This window comes from Wasmannia auropunctata, unplaced genomic scaffold (assembly GCF_000956235.1).
Source record: "Wasmannia auropunctata unplaced genomic scaffold, wasmannia.A_1.0 LD335365.1, whole genome shotgun sequence".
Taxonomy (NCBI): domain Eukaryota; kingdom Metazoa; phylum Arthropoda; class Insecta; order Hymenoptera; family Formicidae; genus Wasmannia; species Wasmannia auropunctata.
In genome coordinates this window covers 160,971-178,814 of record NW_012027525.1, presented here as the reverse complement: position 1 = coordinate 178,814, position 17,844 = coordinate 160,971, and the positions used below count along the sequence as shown (strand labels likewise).

At 30.9% G+C, this 17,844-nt stretch overlaps 2 protein-coding genes across 4 annotated transcripts in view; one reads left to right on the top strand and one right to left on the bottom strand.

Annotated features, from left to right (window-relative positions):
• Window positions 1-17,844, top strand: part of LOC105457125 (growth hormone secretagogue receptor type 1) — an 89,120-nt gene that overhangs the window by 20,735 nt on the left and 50,541 nt on the right. Inside the window, exons 2-3 of the mRNA XM_011701603.1 lie at window positions 913-1,585; window positions 1,884-1,927. Coding sequence (XP_011699905.1) covers window positions 1,368-1,585; window positions 1,884-1,927 — 262 coding nt within the window. The 5' untranslated portion in view covers window positions 913-1,367. The remainder of the gene's footprint in view (window positions 1-912; window positions 1,586-1,883; window positions 1,928-17,844) is intronic.
• Window positions 3,979-10,964, bottom strand: LOC105457124. 3 transcript variants are annotated; one of them, XM_011701597.1, is made up of 9 exons: window positions 10,550-10,963; window positions 10,223-10,483; window positions 9,949-10,056; window positions 9,578-9,723; window positions 8,563-8,725; window positions 7,800-7,956; window positions 5,972-6,124; window positions 5,010-5,439; window positions 3,979-4,612 (listed from the first exon to the last, which is right to left on the bottom strand). In XM_011701597.1, the coding sequence occupies exons 2-9, from the start codon at window positions 10,437-10,439 to the stop codon at window positions 4,355-4,357; spliced, it is 1,632 nt and encodes a 543-aa protein (XP_011699899.1). In that variant the 5' UTR covers window positions 10,440-10,483; window positions 10,550-10,963; the 3' UTR covers window positions 3,979-4,354. The 3 variants fall into 3 exon arrangements, with proteins under 3 accessions (XP_011699899.1, XP_011699900.1, XP_011699901.1); XM_011701598.1 differs by having other exon boundaries at window positions 10,223-10,485; window positions 10,554-10,963; XM_011701599.1 differs by lacking the exons at window positions 8,563-8,725; window positions 9,578-9,723 and having other exon boundaries at window positions 10,550-10,964.

Genomic DNA, 17,844 nt, shown 5'->3' with positions numbered 1-17,844 from the left:
ACGTGTGCTCTTCCGATCTTCTGAATAAATGATAACATTCTGCACAATCCTTATTACTTAAACTATATGAGAAGAGCATATTCGTAAAAATCAGTCCTTTAACTTTTTGCTACTATTGTACGTATTAAACATCCTTAAACGTATCGTATCGACTATTCACCGGAGCGAATGTATTGCGGGATTCTTGGGGCAAGAATCAGGATGATAGGCAATCGGGAATAATAATTTTTTAAATGCAATAATTATGCATTTTGCATAATTATGCATAATGATTTCTTATATGCATTGCTTCAATTTGATCATATCTTGCATCGATTTGAATATCTTGCCGATATAATTTTAATTGCTCGTTATTTTGTATGATGTGAATGCAGATAATAAACAAATTATTAAATTGAGTAAGACGTGATATGATCATTTATTAATAATTAATTTAAAATGTATATTTTCTTTATAAACCGTGAAATTATTCAGACATTTCAAAACGATAACAGTTCGGTCGGAGCGTGTTCTTGATCTACGTCACGGTGTGCTATTGTATACAAAGAGTTAAGCCGGGAGCACAGACTTTTGCATAACGCACAAGACATAAAGCATAAGAGAATCAATCAATCAGAGTCCTTCATTTCATACTCTGATTGGTTGATTCTCTTATGCCTTACGTCTTATGCGTTATACAAAAGTCTTGGCCTTTACTGCGCACAACAGAGTCGAGCCGGCAGACAACATAACTGTTTCATGCGCCAAACACATAACGATCTTTCGACGAATCTTTTGAAACGCGTTCTTTGCGAATGATAAGCAATTACTATCTCGACTGATTACCTCTTATAATTAATGATTTTTACACTTATCGATGCGATGAATACTCGTACAAGCATATATTGCATCGTATTATCTATTTATTTGCAGATACGAATTTGAAGGAAGAGCTCAGTATCCTGAAGGACTCAATACCCTAATGACGAAGAAAGTTCTCATCGTCGTCGATTTAATTGAACAATTAATGAACCGCAGTCGGTTTGTCGCGTCGCGTATTAATTCCGGGAGTGCCGTGCAAAGTGTCGCGCGACTGTAATAATTAGTATATGACGTGTTCTTTCTATTCTCAACCGCAATGGTTGTCTCGAGCGTGATCGCTGCCACGAGCGACGAGCGTAATCGGACTTGATCATTGATCTCGTTGTGAGTAGGCGGATTCACAACTAGTCGTACCGATGTAAAAATGATCTGTTGTGGATTGAGTTCACATTCTCCACTTTTCGAGAATTTTTTCTCTCTATACCGGATGTTACTTTACATACCACTCGAGGTTGGATCTTTGTTCGGTCAAATCAAATTAATTCGTTTTTGAACACGTTGAGATAATGCGATTATCGCTTGCAATTTTTTTGCGGATGAATAACTCGGACTCGTGTTTTAACTTCGGGAGTGATGTATCAAATATCGCGCGACGTCGTAGCTATCCGAATTTTTGCGAGTTGTGTCCAAGGAATCCATCGAATCTGACAATCTGGAGTCTGAACAGCTTGAGAGGAGGAGGAGGTCTGGGAGAGACATCAGGCGTCGGTGGAGCAACCTTGCGGTGAGTATTATTTCCTTCTTGTATAAAATTAATCGTTTTCCGTTTATTTGAATGATTTTATTTCAATGATTTAAAAATAGTAATTAGAAAAAAGAAGTAATATAAACTTTTATAAAAGTTTTTTGTAAGTTATTCTTAAACATTTTTTTTGATAAATGCGTTTAAATTATTATAATGAATATTTAATTGAAAGATAAATAAAAATTTTGATTTATAATAGAATTATCTTACTTGTATTATGAATAATTAATCATTTTAAGCGCTTTTTTAAATTTTGATTTATTTTTATGTGTTACAGAATTAACTACGTAGCTGATAACTCCGCTGTTGCGCATCGAGTTGGTGAGTGATAAATTGATTTTTTTTTAAATTGTAATTATGAGAATGCATTCATAAGGATACATATAAAGTTTAAAATAAAACTGTTGACGCATTTATTGAGGCGTCTAGCGTATCTCAGAATATTAAGTGCAAGATACATTAGTCGTCTGAAAGATAAGTAATCACGTTATACAAGGTATACACATACCGTATTTGCAATTATAATTACAGATTTGTTTATTAGATAGAAATATGAGAGGATAAGAATACACGAATAGAAAATTGTACGAATAAGTGGGAACGTGGGTAGGTAGGAAAATGTTACACAATTGGAAATTTATCATTGATTGTAGAAATGAGAATTCTCGAAATAATTTTACCTCACTTTCCGTGAAACGTTATCTTGTATTCTGCGACATGTTAAATATTTACTAATGGATATCCTAAGTTTGATGACGCATTAAATATTTATTAAAGACAATTTCCAACATCGCGTTTTTCCCCGTTTCTTATGCGATCACTCTCGGCGAGGAGATCTTATCGTTGTCTCTTGCGTCAGGGAGCTAGAGAATGTGTGATTCATATTGGTGGAGAGAATGATCTTCAATGTGGAGAACTATTCCTTATCGTTACCTGTAACATTTATTCGAGAAATCTAGTTGGTGCTTTTCTGTTGAAAATTGGAAATTTTTGTTAGAGCTCAGACACAATAAAAGGAATAAGGAAAATTAAATAGGAAATTAAATATTAGGAATTAGAGGCAAACAATGAGATTTTTCTTCCTACTCTGACTTTTGCCTAATTTCTTATATTCAATTCCTTGTTTCTTATTTTTCTTATTGTGTCTGAGTCCTTATAGGGTCGAAATTAAATTCGGGTTTTCTCAGCAGTTCCCGGAAACAATGGTTTTAGCAACGACTACTATGCACATTTTATAGTCGAATCGCGATATTAATTAAATAGTATATTTTGTGAGAAGGTTATCTTCTCTTTCTATTTTATTATACGTCCTTCTATTAGTATTTGTATTATCATGTTAATGATAATAAAATATGTTTTATGTCGATTAATGTTTAATTAAAATTGTGATAACGAATGTGTATATTTTATTTTTATTTTATTTTTAACTTTTGATTTCTTTTAAGAAATTATTTCTAGGTACTAGACATGCTGTCATTCCAGGATTTTAGGTACTGGACATTCCACCATTCTAGGACATTTTAAGATTATGATTAATTTAGTAATAATTTATATTATTTTATAATAAAGTACATGCGCATAGTGTAAGATCTTATTTAACAAATTTTAATTTTTATTGACTTGGATAAAATTATGAAAAACATTTGTATTTTTTTTATTTTGAGTATTTTATCACAAATAAATTGTTTTAATTAAATATGTGCGAGTATTTAAAAAAATTCGAGATAGGTTGAATGGGTACCCCGATATTAGTGGAATATCAATCCTCAAAATTATAGAGATATGGAAAATTGTTAAATTGTAACCAGATATTTTAGTATAAAATTGAAATTCTGCTGTTATCGGATTCGATTTGTCTCAAACATTTGGAATTATTTGTATCCGCACATATTACAATAACGTGCATGTATTTTATTACTGTTAAATATACTCCTTCGTAATCACTTTTTCATAAAAATAAAAATTATTCTATTTATAAGATTTTTGACAAGTACCTTTTGATAATGGAAGAATATATTTTTTGCGAACAAATATTATAATATATATTAAAAATAATGATGAATATTGTTCGTAAATTATCGCGAAAATATATATTTGGCAATAATTGTACAATAATTATATCATATAAAGATGTGATAAGAATGGTGATTCTTTGACGTTGACTCGCTGCTAAAATTATTGTTATCTGACGTTATTTGGAAAAGATGGAAATCATTTCCTTCTATAACAGGATTTCTGGCGTTCGAATTATTTTACATTTTTTGCGAATTGATCTCGCAGCACCTGATATAGAAGCAGAATTCATTTTCTGTCTTGAAGATCGTTCTTCTTTATCGAATACTATTGGTACACCACTCGGCAGAGGTGCTAGGTTCACAGAGATCATTTAGTTTATTGATACATTATTGAAATAAAATACAGCTTTTGAAAATGCAGTTAAATAATATTTATTGTTACATAGAACAATAATAATTACGGGGAATTCGCATTGCATCGAAATATCGAATGTAGTAAATAAATACAATAAATTTAAATACGTAACTCGTTTTGTATATATTATAAAGAATATTTTATTATAATTGATTAGATCGATGTGTGTCATGGTAATAACTAGAAAACATGTTCACAAAGAAACAAGATAACAAATGCATTTTTGCATACGTTTTATTATCTCAAAGCAAATTTCTATCTTCTGCTATTATAGAAGCGCTCGCTTTATTCACTATATTTATGCGACCCGTGTTCGCGTCAAACGCTTTTCTCAGATATAGTGCTTCTGTCGCTGCCTCTCCTTTGTGGAGTATGGAACGCTCGTTGGTTACGAGTGGTTATGGTCGTAGGTAATTCCCTATCGCACACACTGCTCATTCTCCTTAAACTGGTATCTCTGTCAAAATTATTTTTACTCTTGGCACACCTCGGTCCTCGTATGTTCGTATAGATAACGTAAACAGCAAGAATTCCCACCAGGAACATTGCGATTCCCACGCCGCTTACCGTGCACACCTGCAGTAATGTCGAAACTAGCTTAGGTTGCGTTCCCGGCTTTTCATAAATATATGTAAATAGAGATAATCTATAATAAGAAAGCTTTGAATTTTTCAAAAAAATTTCTTATCTTTCGCTAACAGTAATTCTTTTCGTAATGTGCAAAGGCGAGTGTTAATTACTGTGATATTTTAAGAAATATAATTTTTCAGAAATTATAGTTAATTTATAGAAATTATATCAAGAATACGAGAAGAAATTTTTTGACAATTTCTTTATCTAATTATAATGATCTGCCGCAAAAGCATTGACTTTGATTTATGATTTTGATTGTATAAAGTTTTAGAAAGTCAATTTTTTTAAATCGAATTCGGAAATTATTCAAATTAATATGTATAGGTATAAAAGACGTTACCATTGTCCACCATTCGTTATCATCCATTCCCGAAACTAAAATCTGTGTCGCCTTATTGTCCTTTTCGTACATCTTAATCTCTTTCATAGCTGTGGCGCATCCTGATCGCGGTTCATTTTCTTCTTTCAGAAGTTCTCTGAACATGTACGACATGTTGTCGTTGTTTTTTAATGTTCCGTGATTTTTCTTAGTTTCCTCCGTAATGTTCTTTTCCTTTTCGTTCGCTTTGCTATTACCCCAGTAAACTTTCGTTTTATTTTGACGAACGATCATGCCACCCAGACGCTCTAAACTATTTGTTTTTTTTTTCATAGATAGATTGAGAAACTTCGGTGCTGCTTCCGATTCCGCGTTGCGCGTCATTAACATGTTCGACACTATGTGATTCCAGTCCAAAGGATTTATTTGATTCTTGCACTTTTTGTTTTTGCTGCAATGTAATCGATGGATTAAATCTTGCGCTATAAATCATATAATAACAGTATTAAATTGTTACATATATTGAAGATTTATTGTGTCCCCAAGGAAAGATTATACTGAGGTTGATTAATTTTATGTATGTTTAATTATAATTTTTTTTAATTCCAATGATTCTTTGCTTCTTCTAAAAGGAAAACAAGCTTCTTACAAAAGAAAAACAAGTTAAATTAATCTAAAAAATCAATTTACATTGAACTAATACAATATAAGAGATTTTATTAAAATTTATAAAAGCAATTTTTATATACTATAAATGATATAATAAATTTTCTTTTTTTTTCTTATACATATATGTATTATTTAACTGTGCAGAGTCAACTAGTTTGCGATTGTTTAATCATGCAGCATGTAGTTAGCTATAAGTCCATCAGTTTAGTAACTTGATTAATTACGCTTGACTTGCAAAGCTATTGAATCGACTTTTATTGTTGCATTTGATACGTAAGATTACTGCCGATCAATAGAAATTTTGCAATGCTCACCATAATGCTTTCAAAGCTTTCACGTAAATTTCTATAGCATTTTCTAGCCATCTGACTTGCTTCAATTCCTCGGTATCGTACTTTCCAAAACCATTATCGGGCGCCCACCATTGCGAATTTTCGACTCTCCGTTCGAGACCATTAATTACATTTCTATAAAAAAAAAGAACTTGATATACAATTTTTTTATTATATTTGAAAATTAAAAAGGACTATTTTTATAAAACGGAAATATAGAAATAAATTTAATTTTCACTTAAGATCACTTTATGATTTGTGAAATTATAGAAACACGTAGATTTCTATCTTAAAATCTGACATGCATTCTACATCTAAATTGTACGGCTAAAGAGCGATTTAAAATATATATGTTAATGTATGCACACGTGTATAAATCGTATCTAATCGTATCAAACACAAGTAATATAATTGATTCTACATATTATTTTAATTGTGTGATTGGTTTTAACTTGAGCGTAACGTTTAAACATGAGTCTAACAATAAGCCGTTTGTTATAATAATTGATATTGCTTTATTCTAAACCTTCGAGATAATTTATTTTATTTTTTCTATTTCTTTATGGCCAAGTAATCTTTAACATTAAACGTCGTGTTACGCAAGAAAATAAGTTGCGAATGCAGCAAGAAATATATTTATAAATACATTTACTTAAAACAAGATTTAAAATTTACTGTAAAATTTACTTTTTCCTCACGTTTTTCTCGTACATATCACACATACCTATGTAATTTAGGTGTGAATAAATATATCTTTTTTTTTTCTTCTAATTTAGGAGCTTTAGAAATGTGTATTCTGTGTAAAATTTTAATTTTTTCATTCTTCAATTCTTTTCATCCTTTCGTTCCGGAAGGAATGGTAAAAAAACTATAAAAATGTTAAACAATTTCCAAAGAAGAAATGAAAGCTCGTGCTACTGCTTCAAAATAATATAACTGCCTGTTGAATTGAAAAATATTTTAACCGATATTCTGATTTCAATTCCACAGGTATTTTTGACGGTAACTTTGTCATAATTAGACATAGAAAGATATTGAAATTTTATGAAGGAAATCAGAATTAATTTGGATACCGCGAGTTTTATTCGAATAAAAATAAATTTTAGTTACTAGATAATATATGCATCTTTATATTTTTAATATTCCTCCTTTTGTAAAACGCGGTGAGTTTACAGAAAGTAATGAGATTTTTCTGCGTTGATTTAAAGATGGCCTCGGCACGGCTGCTGTTCCGGAGAGTGAAACGTTAAAGTGGTGGGAAAAAAGCAAGGGTACCGACAATTTACCGCGATTTATCTAGGATCCTTAACCTCGATTGAATCCGACACATTCGACGGAAGTAGAAATCGTGATTTCAGGCGTGATATTTACACGTGGCAGTTTATTCGTGCAATTGGCACGACACATGCGATTGACGTAAAATTATTTTATCACGCAAGTATTATAATTGAATGTTACCGACGATTAAAGTGGATTCGGCAATAATAATGAGGTATATATGCGGATTTTCTTAATGAGAAAATTTTTCGCTTTTGTTAAACAATAAAATATTACGATGCGTTGAATGTTAACGATCAAATTGAATTTCATCAATTACGTGCAATGAGGTACTTCAATCGTGTTAAGATCTGTTATAATTTACAAAGGATGATCTTTCATGCTCGATTACTTTGTTTCTATGTAGTTGTGATTAATAATTTATTATTATCGAGTACGTAATTTCTTCAAACAGTTTGATTAATAATAAAATCGTAACGAATAACAGAAATTGACAAATAAATTTTGCGAAAATTTTGCTGTTTATAGTCACCTAGAATCTTCTAACAGCAATATTATGTCAGTTGAATTTATACGATTCAAATAATCTTTTAAATTTCCCTCGCTGACAATTAGTATAGTTGCATTTTTTGGCTCGTCGAAAAATTTTTCTTCTGGTTTTCCAATATGTACAATATGTGACGTGTAATCTGTAATAACCAAATTCATAAAGTATGTATTAAAATGTACGAAAATTATCTAAATTATTATTAGATTTTACATTCAAAGAAAGTAAAAGAAATATATCGATGCAAAGATAAATCGGAAACAAAAATTTGTTTTTTAAATAATTTTAAGTAGACTTTACTGTAATAAAACTTTGCTAATGCTTAGCTTCTGAAATACATTTAATACTAGACATTTTAAAAATTATTAAAAAATATAATGTATTGATGATTAAAAAAAAAATCTATATAGACTATATAGTGCCATAAGCTTTTAAAAAAAAGATCTATTTAATAAAATTGTATTATCTCTCTGCTGAAATTTAATAATTATTAAATGCGAAATATCAAAAGATCGATTAAAAAAAATTTTTATAATTGCATTATTGAGACAATATTCTGTCATATCTAGACATGTAAATATTATACGACATTTTAATCTCGCGACATTTTGAAAGATAAAAATAATTATTACAGACTTGACATTTTGTTATTGAAACTCTTGCTTTTGATTAATTTCACGTTATTAAAAAATATGTGCTAGAAAAGTAAGACTTCTTATACAAGGAAAATAAAAACGCAATTTTATACCTTCTTCATCATTATCGTGAATTATAACACACAAATTGTTTGCTATAGCATTTATCGTTAGCTTCTTTGCAATATTTTGTACGTCATCGTCGTTTTCATCGTCAACGTTAGTTACTAGTGTGAAGGATTTCCACTTTAAGATTTCTATCATTTTTAAGATTCCCTACAAAAGAGAATAATAATCAATCATTTAATGTTAATGTCAAATAGCGTGTAGAATTGAATACTTAATTTTACCTCTATTTATTGGCAAGCATAATGTGTAACTAATATTTATATAAAGTATATTATTAACAGAGAAAGCAACAGATTTTTAAAGTATCAGCATTCTAATAGTAACGAAATAAATATGTAGTGAGTCACTGATATATATCTAAAGTAGGAATGTGTGCGCGTATTCTGTGTTGATAATAAAAGCACCATGAACTATTTCTAGAATGCCGGGATTGTTTTCTCTATTTAGCATATCTTATTTGTCCGACCAAACTAATATGGTTCGACTATATATTGTATATAATTTTATATATACTATATAATTTTTTATGTCTAATAACACAATTTATGCTATTAAGAATATAAAGAAAAATTTTGCATTGTATTATATTTAAAAAGTTATGTGCATATTTTTATTTGCATATTTTATTCAACACCTTTTGAAACAAATTATAAAATTTAAATATTGAACACAGAGCAAAAGTGAAATCCAGGAGAAAGTATGTGCACCGTAACTAAACGTAATAGCATAATTAATATATTTGCGTAAACCATCAGGCGTATTTCAATATATTGTTCTAACATTTTCAAATGCTTGCGTAAGCATAACGAACTGCATTATTATTGCATTATGCAAACATTACGATGAGCTCAGCATCGTAGTTAGCTACTTTAATTGAAGTAGTGATCCCCATCTTCGGTTTATGGAGTATAAAGTTTCAAGGCTCTCTCGATAAATATTAAACTGGAGAATATCGACTTTATTTGCAAGTTTATTAATCAATTAATTAGTGACAAACACCTCTACTAAATAGGAGTTTGATTCCTCCGTTAAAGAGTGCAAATACGGAGAAATCGACGGTTTCTTCACAATGTGCGGCACTTTCAATATCGAAGTCACTTTGTGTATCGCCTCGGCGTTGGTCACGGTATCTGGTCCGATAATTCCTACATAATTACGAGACGTATAAATCAATCGACAGGCTTACTTATGTAACGTGGAAAATATAAACCTTATATATATTTGTAGTTATAAATGTATAGGTATTGTATTTTCATTCTCTTTGTATTCTAGCTTGTAGAAGTTCAATCTTGTCAATTGATGTATTGGCTTTTGGAAATTAGTATGAAATATTCGTATAAAGCGGAAATTGAGACAATTATTGATCCTACCTAGGTAATGAGGCGGATACAAACAGCTGATATCTGCCCATACTAAAGCCTTCATCACCGCTTTCAGAGCACCGGTTATACTTCCGCATGTATCCAAAACGGTAATCCCTGCAAATATTTGTTTCGCAATTGAATTTTTTGATGAACTGCATTCTGTTTTGTTTTGGAATTATTATCAGTTTAATCGGATATTCAATTATTAGACATCCGAGCGTTAAAATATTTGGAGTGCTCGATGGAAATCAATTATTCTACTTTATATAACTTGATTTACCGATTTCGAATCCGTCGGTCTTGTTGTTGTAATTCTCCGCGAGTAGCTTGGCGGCCTCATAGAGCGTAACGCCCGTCGTAGACAGCTTTGTACACGCTGGATCATCGTGCACGCTTGTTAGAAATGAAATTTGCACGGTTTCGCCGCATTCCGTACGTGCGCCACAGGTACACGCGGCGATCACGAGGATTACGTACCAGGTTCGTGAAATTCCCATGTGTGTTTCAGGTAAACAGATCGATACGGATCGAATCGATTGTTCTGGAATTTTTAAAATTAAAAACGCGAACGCTATCCTGAAATTTCTCATTACAGTAAACTGTATACCTATATTGACACCAATAACGATAATATTAACTGAACAAATGCAGCTTTCTATTGCATAACTCGCTGGCGTTGTAAAGTAATTACAAAGTCTTTCATCGATTTTAATCACAGCCACTATAATTAAAGTTAATAAACGATCGCCATTTAGATCATGACCATTATCTTGCTTTTAAATAAATATTCGCGATATGATCATTTCCTCGTAATTCGTAGATTCGTAATTATAAACACAGTTATATTACACATGAGCGGAGAAAATTGAAAAATGAAATTTATGTTTGTGGAATAAATTAATTCACAATATTTAATTTTTTTTCAAACGTATCACAGTGTAACATTTCTTGTGACTGATTTTACTGAATTATGTGCCTCAAGTACAGACCCTGATATTGAATTCCGGAAGCTTTATAAGGTAACGGATGCGATATACATTATACGAATTTGTAAGGTTTTGAACGTAACCTTGTACAGCAGAAGCTCTCAAAATATTCCATTTAAAATGGAAACCAGGAAACCAGGAAATGTTATAAATTCTTAGTAGTGAACTTCTTAAAAAATAATAAAATTGGTTATACGAAAGAAGATAATTTTTGATAAATTATTTTCTGCATTATAAAATTGTATAACATTATATACTTGATTAATTTTATTTTTTTGTGTTTTAATACAAATATAAAATATTATAATATAAGATATTGAATAAATAAGATTTATCTTCTTTTACTTCGATTACGTTACGATTAATTAAAAATTTGATATATCAATAATTTTTTTTATTTTACTTGAGAACCTCTCTCTTAATTCACATATAAGCTTGTTAACATAGCAAGTTGCTATGAAGAATCCTATATTTAATCTCTCTTACATCACTTATCTTCTCATTGTATTTTTTTTTTTTTGCGTAACCATTATATGACTGAAATATATTAAAAACGTTGCTTGCTATTTTGAGATATGATACTTTTTATTAATATTATCTATTATATTTTTTATTTATTATATATAAATAAACATACATGTATATTAAATAATACGATTGTTTTTTTTATAATTAACAACTTTATTTTATGTTGCAAGTGTATTGTAACATAAATTAAAATGATTAATTATTAACTATTAATTTGTATTGTAATTATATTGCAGAGGGATCATTTAAATTGATTATGAAATTTAAAAGATTTTGGATGCAATATGTCTTTGTCAAAAATGACAAATAATTAAGTCAGCTTGCTAATTTGATTTGTTTTAAAAAATCAAAAACGCTAATTAGATGTCTATAAATAAATTATATTATTATGAGATTATATATATATATTTTTGTAATTATATAAAATAAATTTATAAGATTTTTAATATGTTTATTATCTGATAAACATTATTGTTTTCCATGATAATATGATAATATTGACAACATCTCTATAGATGGCGGTAAAAATCAAGAAGACTACATGCATTGCATGATGACTATGTGAATTATATTAATCCCAAGCAGCACGAGATGGCACCACTACCTAATGACAATCACGATAAATCATTTTCCCGTAGGGATGACTGATCTGTACAATGATTTGGGCTTAGCGAACCCACGGATCCGAGCTTAATACAGCGCGCATATACTTACGTACACTTACACGTCGCGCATTCATATACACACACGTTTCTATATTATAATAGTTCTATAATATTTAAGGAAAGAAACAAAATACAATTTAATTTAAAAAGAATAAAAAAGGATAAAAATTAAGGATTACAATTAGATAAAGAGAAAAATAAATTTATTTATTTTTTAAAAGACTACAATAAGTTATTTAATATAACATTTATATTAGTGCTTAATATTTAATAGTTGAAATCTCATTTTTGAACTTCTCTCAAATTATTTTATTTTATTAAATGATAAAGTCATATATTATATAAGAATGTATAATCTTCTCTATGTATATTTAATTGATACACACCAACTCGCATTGGTGAATATATAATTTAGTTTAATGCCGAACAGCAATTAGGAAATGTCGTGCTTAATTGGACGAACGTTTTGTTTTGCTTATGAGGAAGTGATTTAGGTAACTCTTTGATGTAGACGACTGCACAGACAAATCGCATCTACGTAGGTGACCCACGCTACGCGAAATAGACACACTTCGCTATCGAGTCATAATTCTTTTAACCAGGCATGCAGACGGTCCGCGAACCGATCTCTGCACTTCAAAGGCAAATAAGAAAAAGCGCGGAAGGATATATTTGCGTCCGTGCTGGGCCATTACTTACGTTGGCACAGGACCAACAATAACAGTGGCGGACTTTTAAAAGCTAGAAGACGCGGGACTTCCTCGTATCTCAAACATCCCCATACTGTCCAGTTGTAGGTCGGTGCACACACAGCCTGCAATCTTTATCCATCTCTATCCACACGTCTATCGGACGTTCGATAAATCCTCTGACGAATCTTCGACGAACAGTTTCACGCTGAACTTCGTAAGGTATACGCCACCGGAAGAAAAAGGGTCGGGTGAGAGAACACAATGGAAAACTTACTTACCCCGCTCGTGTTTCCAGCACAAACTCCACTTTACTCTCATATTACATTTGGATTTAGGAAGGTCTATTTTAACGGTGTCAATATTATGTCAGAATCACTGCAGCAGGCTCGAATTTAGGCTCTCGACACAATTTAGGCTCTTGGACAATGTAAATTAGGCTAATGCGATGACTTTTAGTGATAAGATTAATAATTGTAATTTCTAACAATTTTACCGATGGCTATTACATGAATATTCATTTTATGATTTCGTAATTGGTAGAAATTGCAGTTATTGACGAATCATTATATTGTTTCCTATTATCCGACGATATCAATTATCCTGTTTCATCTTACGCATATTTCAAACTCGTGATACATTCCGAATTTATTACGATATTTGCGATATTGCTAATGAAGATACAGCTAAACTGAATCACTTCCTAAATTGACGATATTTGGAACGGAGTTGTAATGTTTTGCAATGGAAGGTAAATGCAAATAGTAAAATTTCATATACCTATATACATAGAATACATTTTGCGTATTTTTTTTTCGTTTGTCGTTCCGCGAGCGATTTGATTTGATCGCGAGAAATCACGTATGTCGATAAATTAAAGTTACTAGTTTTGGCTCCGATCGGTTCAATATTTACTTTATGACTTCTTTATGTCATCACGTGTTCCACACTTGAAATATAACATTGGCCCGTAGACAGGATAGATTTGGGACAAGTGCATACAATCGTGGAAATTAGCAAAAGATATAGACACATAGCGTTATAAAGGACAAAATTTTCTGAAAAAAGAAAAGAGAGATATGAAATGCTGGTGTTTAATTTAAAAAATAAAACAGAAAATATAAAATTCAATCAAAAATATTTAATGGAAGTAATAAAAGACGTGGTTACTAGTTTTAGATCCCTGTGATTCTAGGACAAGAGTTATGACGGGCAGACGGACACGCGAAGTCATCCATTGCGGTTTGCGTATTCCCGTTTGACTAACGCTCTTCTCACACGCATCGGTGAATGATCACACGCGTAAAAATCAGTAACGCGTTGTGCCGTAACTTTTCTGCGAGACTTCTGATTTCGACCGCGACATCGCGGTGCCTCCGCGACGTAACGTTAACGCTGACAAATGGCTGCGAAAGTTTACCCGTAATCGACCGGAAACGCGAGGACTGGCCTAGATTCCGTGGCGTAAACTTCCAGAAAAAAAAAATGTAATTTTGCAAGCCAAACACTTTGATTGTCGGTAGCTTTATTACGAATCAATCCGGGATTTTAAATGCAAATAAAACATTAAACTGAAATAAATATTTTTTTCATATTGTGAGCTTTATATCTGTGCGAATTTATTGAGCAGAAATAAAGCCAATTTATGCAACTTTAAATATTATATTTAAATATCTCAAATTTAAAGCGGACCTTACAGATTTATTATTTATTATTTATTTTTGCCCTGAACTCCCCGTTTTAAAACGATTTACGATTACGCGTCCCGATATTAAACGAGGTTAATGGATAAATCGTTGAATTACGCTCGCTGTCATTCATTATAACTGTCGTGTCGACATTTTCCTTTGGCTCGGCATAATCGGGTCGCTTTGCGGAGCTTTGTGGTCGCTTCTTTCGCCGTCGGCGCACTCGGCTCGCATGCGGATAGAAAAATTTTCGCGCTGTTTAGCAAGAACGACATGCCACGGATCCTCGGCCGTGGAAGCGCCATGGCTGGAGAGATCGGAGTGTTGCATGCACGTGACCCAATATGGAGAAATTGAGTCTCTCCCCGTTATACACCTACGTATTATTCATCGGCCGCTCAAGTGGCAATGCTAAGATTGATTGACTAGGCGATCGGCATAAGTAGAATATCGCATTCTTCGCGAATAAACGTGCGATCGTATAAGAACGTCTCTTCGATATCCACATGTCGTTATTCGCGGATGCAAAATGTTGCGAGGGCAATATATATTTTACTGTTCACTCGGAGATAAACGTAATGAAACTTTTTAGTAGATTATTGATGAGAGCTTTTCACTTATAATTTGCGTCGTTATTTTATGTCGATTAATATAAAATGAATAATAAATTGGGACGACGCGCATGCATCGTAATTGCAGTGTAATTCTGTTTTGTTCATCGATAATTCGGGAAGAGGTCTATTACATGTCGTAGTTAAAATATTAAGCAATTGACGATGCAAAATCCAATGATGTATAGACAGCTTGATTGAAGTATTGTCATACATGTCCACGTTTTTAATCACGCATTATATTCACTGATATTCGCTGATTACAAATACATTAACTCATGTATACATATTCGTATATCAGGCATTTGTATACTTTCATTATATATTTAGTAACAACTAAAACCGGAAATTGTCAACAATATTAAGAGAAATAAGTCTATTTTAGTATGTTTTTTATTTTGCTTAGTAAAAATATATTATTTTAAAGTAGACTAAGAAAATTAAGAAAAATAAGTTGTATTAATATTTTTCGCACATAGATTAAGCATTATATTATATTCGCAAAATAAAGTACAGAAACTCTTTTTAAAGTGCTTTTTTCTAAAAATTTCATAATTTTTAAAAGTATTATAAAAATAAAGTTTTTTTTTACCAGCAAAGGCAGAAAATAAAGGAAAATACTAAAGTTAAAATATGTAAAATAAACTAAAGTTTCTTATTTCATGTATTTACATTTGTTTTGTGAAAATCAGTGAAGAATTGATATTAATTATTAATGACTGAGAAACAAGGACATTTTCGGTTTTTTTCAGCCAGAACGAATAATTGGATAAATAAATAAATATTCGAATATGAATGCATGAATAACGGGTCTAATTTATTATGAATAATACATTGTCGAATTGTGCCAACCTCTATCGCGAGAGCCATTTTTCAGGCATCTGTGTCGCTTGAAACAATCATACACAGTTATTTAGGAAACGCGGTGGCTTATCGAACGGTGAAACTCACGTGTATCATATACGCGGCAAACTCCTGGGAATTCGTAAATTTCCGGCGAAATACGGGAGAATTTCTCATATGAATTTGGCGCCGTTGATTACGCGACCTAGTTTAGCTGCGTGAACGTCATTGACGTCTTTCCTTATTGACGTATCGCTAAATAAAATCTACTAACGTTGACGTGACAGCTTATGATACACGATGCCTACGTACCGATTAAATTTTTTGTCGTGGTTTAACATTATATCGACAAAGACGTGCCATAACAGAAATCTAGAGAATTTAAGTAATTATTAAGCACAATATCTTGCATATAAAATATTGATTTATAACAATAATATTTAAAAGTAATTTCTCGAAAAAATCAAATGCACGTAAAAATGTTTCTAAAAAAAAGTCTAATTTTGCAATCTCCTATATAGACCAAATGTAAAAAATTAAAATAGAGAATTAAAAATTAAACATTATATATTTTAATCTTTATATTAAATTATATATATATTTTTCTATAATATATTTTTATATAAATTTTATATATTTTTTTCTTACTTTAAAAAGCTATAGGTTCTTTCCAACAATAAGTGTAAAATTTATACTATATATAAATTTTATAATTTTAGTACTTATAACAACAAAAGAGATAACACGATCGAATTGAAACGGTTGACAGAACTTATTTTATTTACACGTAAAACCATGTTGAGTAAAAGTTTTAAAGAACCGAGAAAATGCATATTAGTCGACCTGAGTTAAAAATTTTCGAGTGATAAAAAACATCCGTCATACATCAATAATGCAACAGAAACATTGCAGCTGTAGCATACTGTACTGCTGCTGCATTGACATGTAAAATGCTTTACTTTCAACGCTCGATGAATCCGTATGCATGAATCGCTAAAATCTCAATTAATTGCACGAGTTTCGGCGACATTGATCCACACGCGCGTCTCTTTGTAAAACCTAGATTTCTATTTGTACAAACCGAGCAGATTGAATGTGGCGTCGGTGTATCGTAAATGCAAATAGTTGACAAGATACCTGATTCAGTCAATTTAGGGATCGGATAAACTTATTGTGCGTAGCTAAACGAGCCAATCGTACAGCTATTATTTGCATAAAATAAACAATTATTATTACGTATAAATGTAGTAGATATAACTATAAGATAAGATATGTATATAGCGTAAGATATAATTCACACAAACATAATTATGAGAATAAATAGTATTATAGAATAAATAATTATATAACAGGTTTCTGCAATAAATTTGTAATAAGATGATTTTTACATTTTTACGAATTTCTTAAGATATCTATATTATAAATTAATTATGTAATTTTTTTCTAAATTCTCCCTTAGATAAATACGTTTTTTAAAGCATTAGTCACAGTATTTGTAACATAATTTTGAAAAATTATGGTTTTCATTTTAAAATCCAAATTTCGTACAAATTTTTTAGTTGAATTATTCATATGATATCGCAATATTAAATAAACTCTCAATATTAAATAAACTTTTATCTGTTTAATGATCCATATCGCAAATTAAAGTCATTTTTAACTAAAAGTTTCTCAGCACGAACATAAACATAATATAATTATAAAGCAAGGCTCATTAATTGATGTTTGCTAAGATCAAAGATCTATTATATTTACCTTATATACAAAGGTACGCAATTACCAAAGCGGTAGGGATTGCAATTTCATGATGCTTTTAATTAAAAGCGTTTATGAAAATATGTGGACGAGAAAGTGTAATGAACTTTTATCTATATTTAAATTTTTATTGGAAA

Excerpts from the sequence above, each read along its gene's own strand:
- LOC105457124 (XM_011701597.1), bottom strand. The coding sequence starts at position 10,439 with ATGGGAATTTCACGAACCTGGTACGTAATCCTCGTGATCGCCGCGTGT. Across the intron at positions 9,724-9,948 it reads GTATCCGCCTCATTACCTAG|GAATTATCGGACCAGATACC; the intron begins GTAGGATCAATA and ends GTAATTATGTAG. Across the intron at positions 6,125-7,799 it reads TTGCTGTTAGAAGATTCTAG|AAATGTAATTAATGGTCTCG; the intron begins GTGACTATAAAC and ends TTTTTTTTATAG.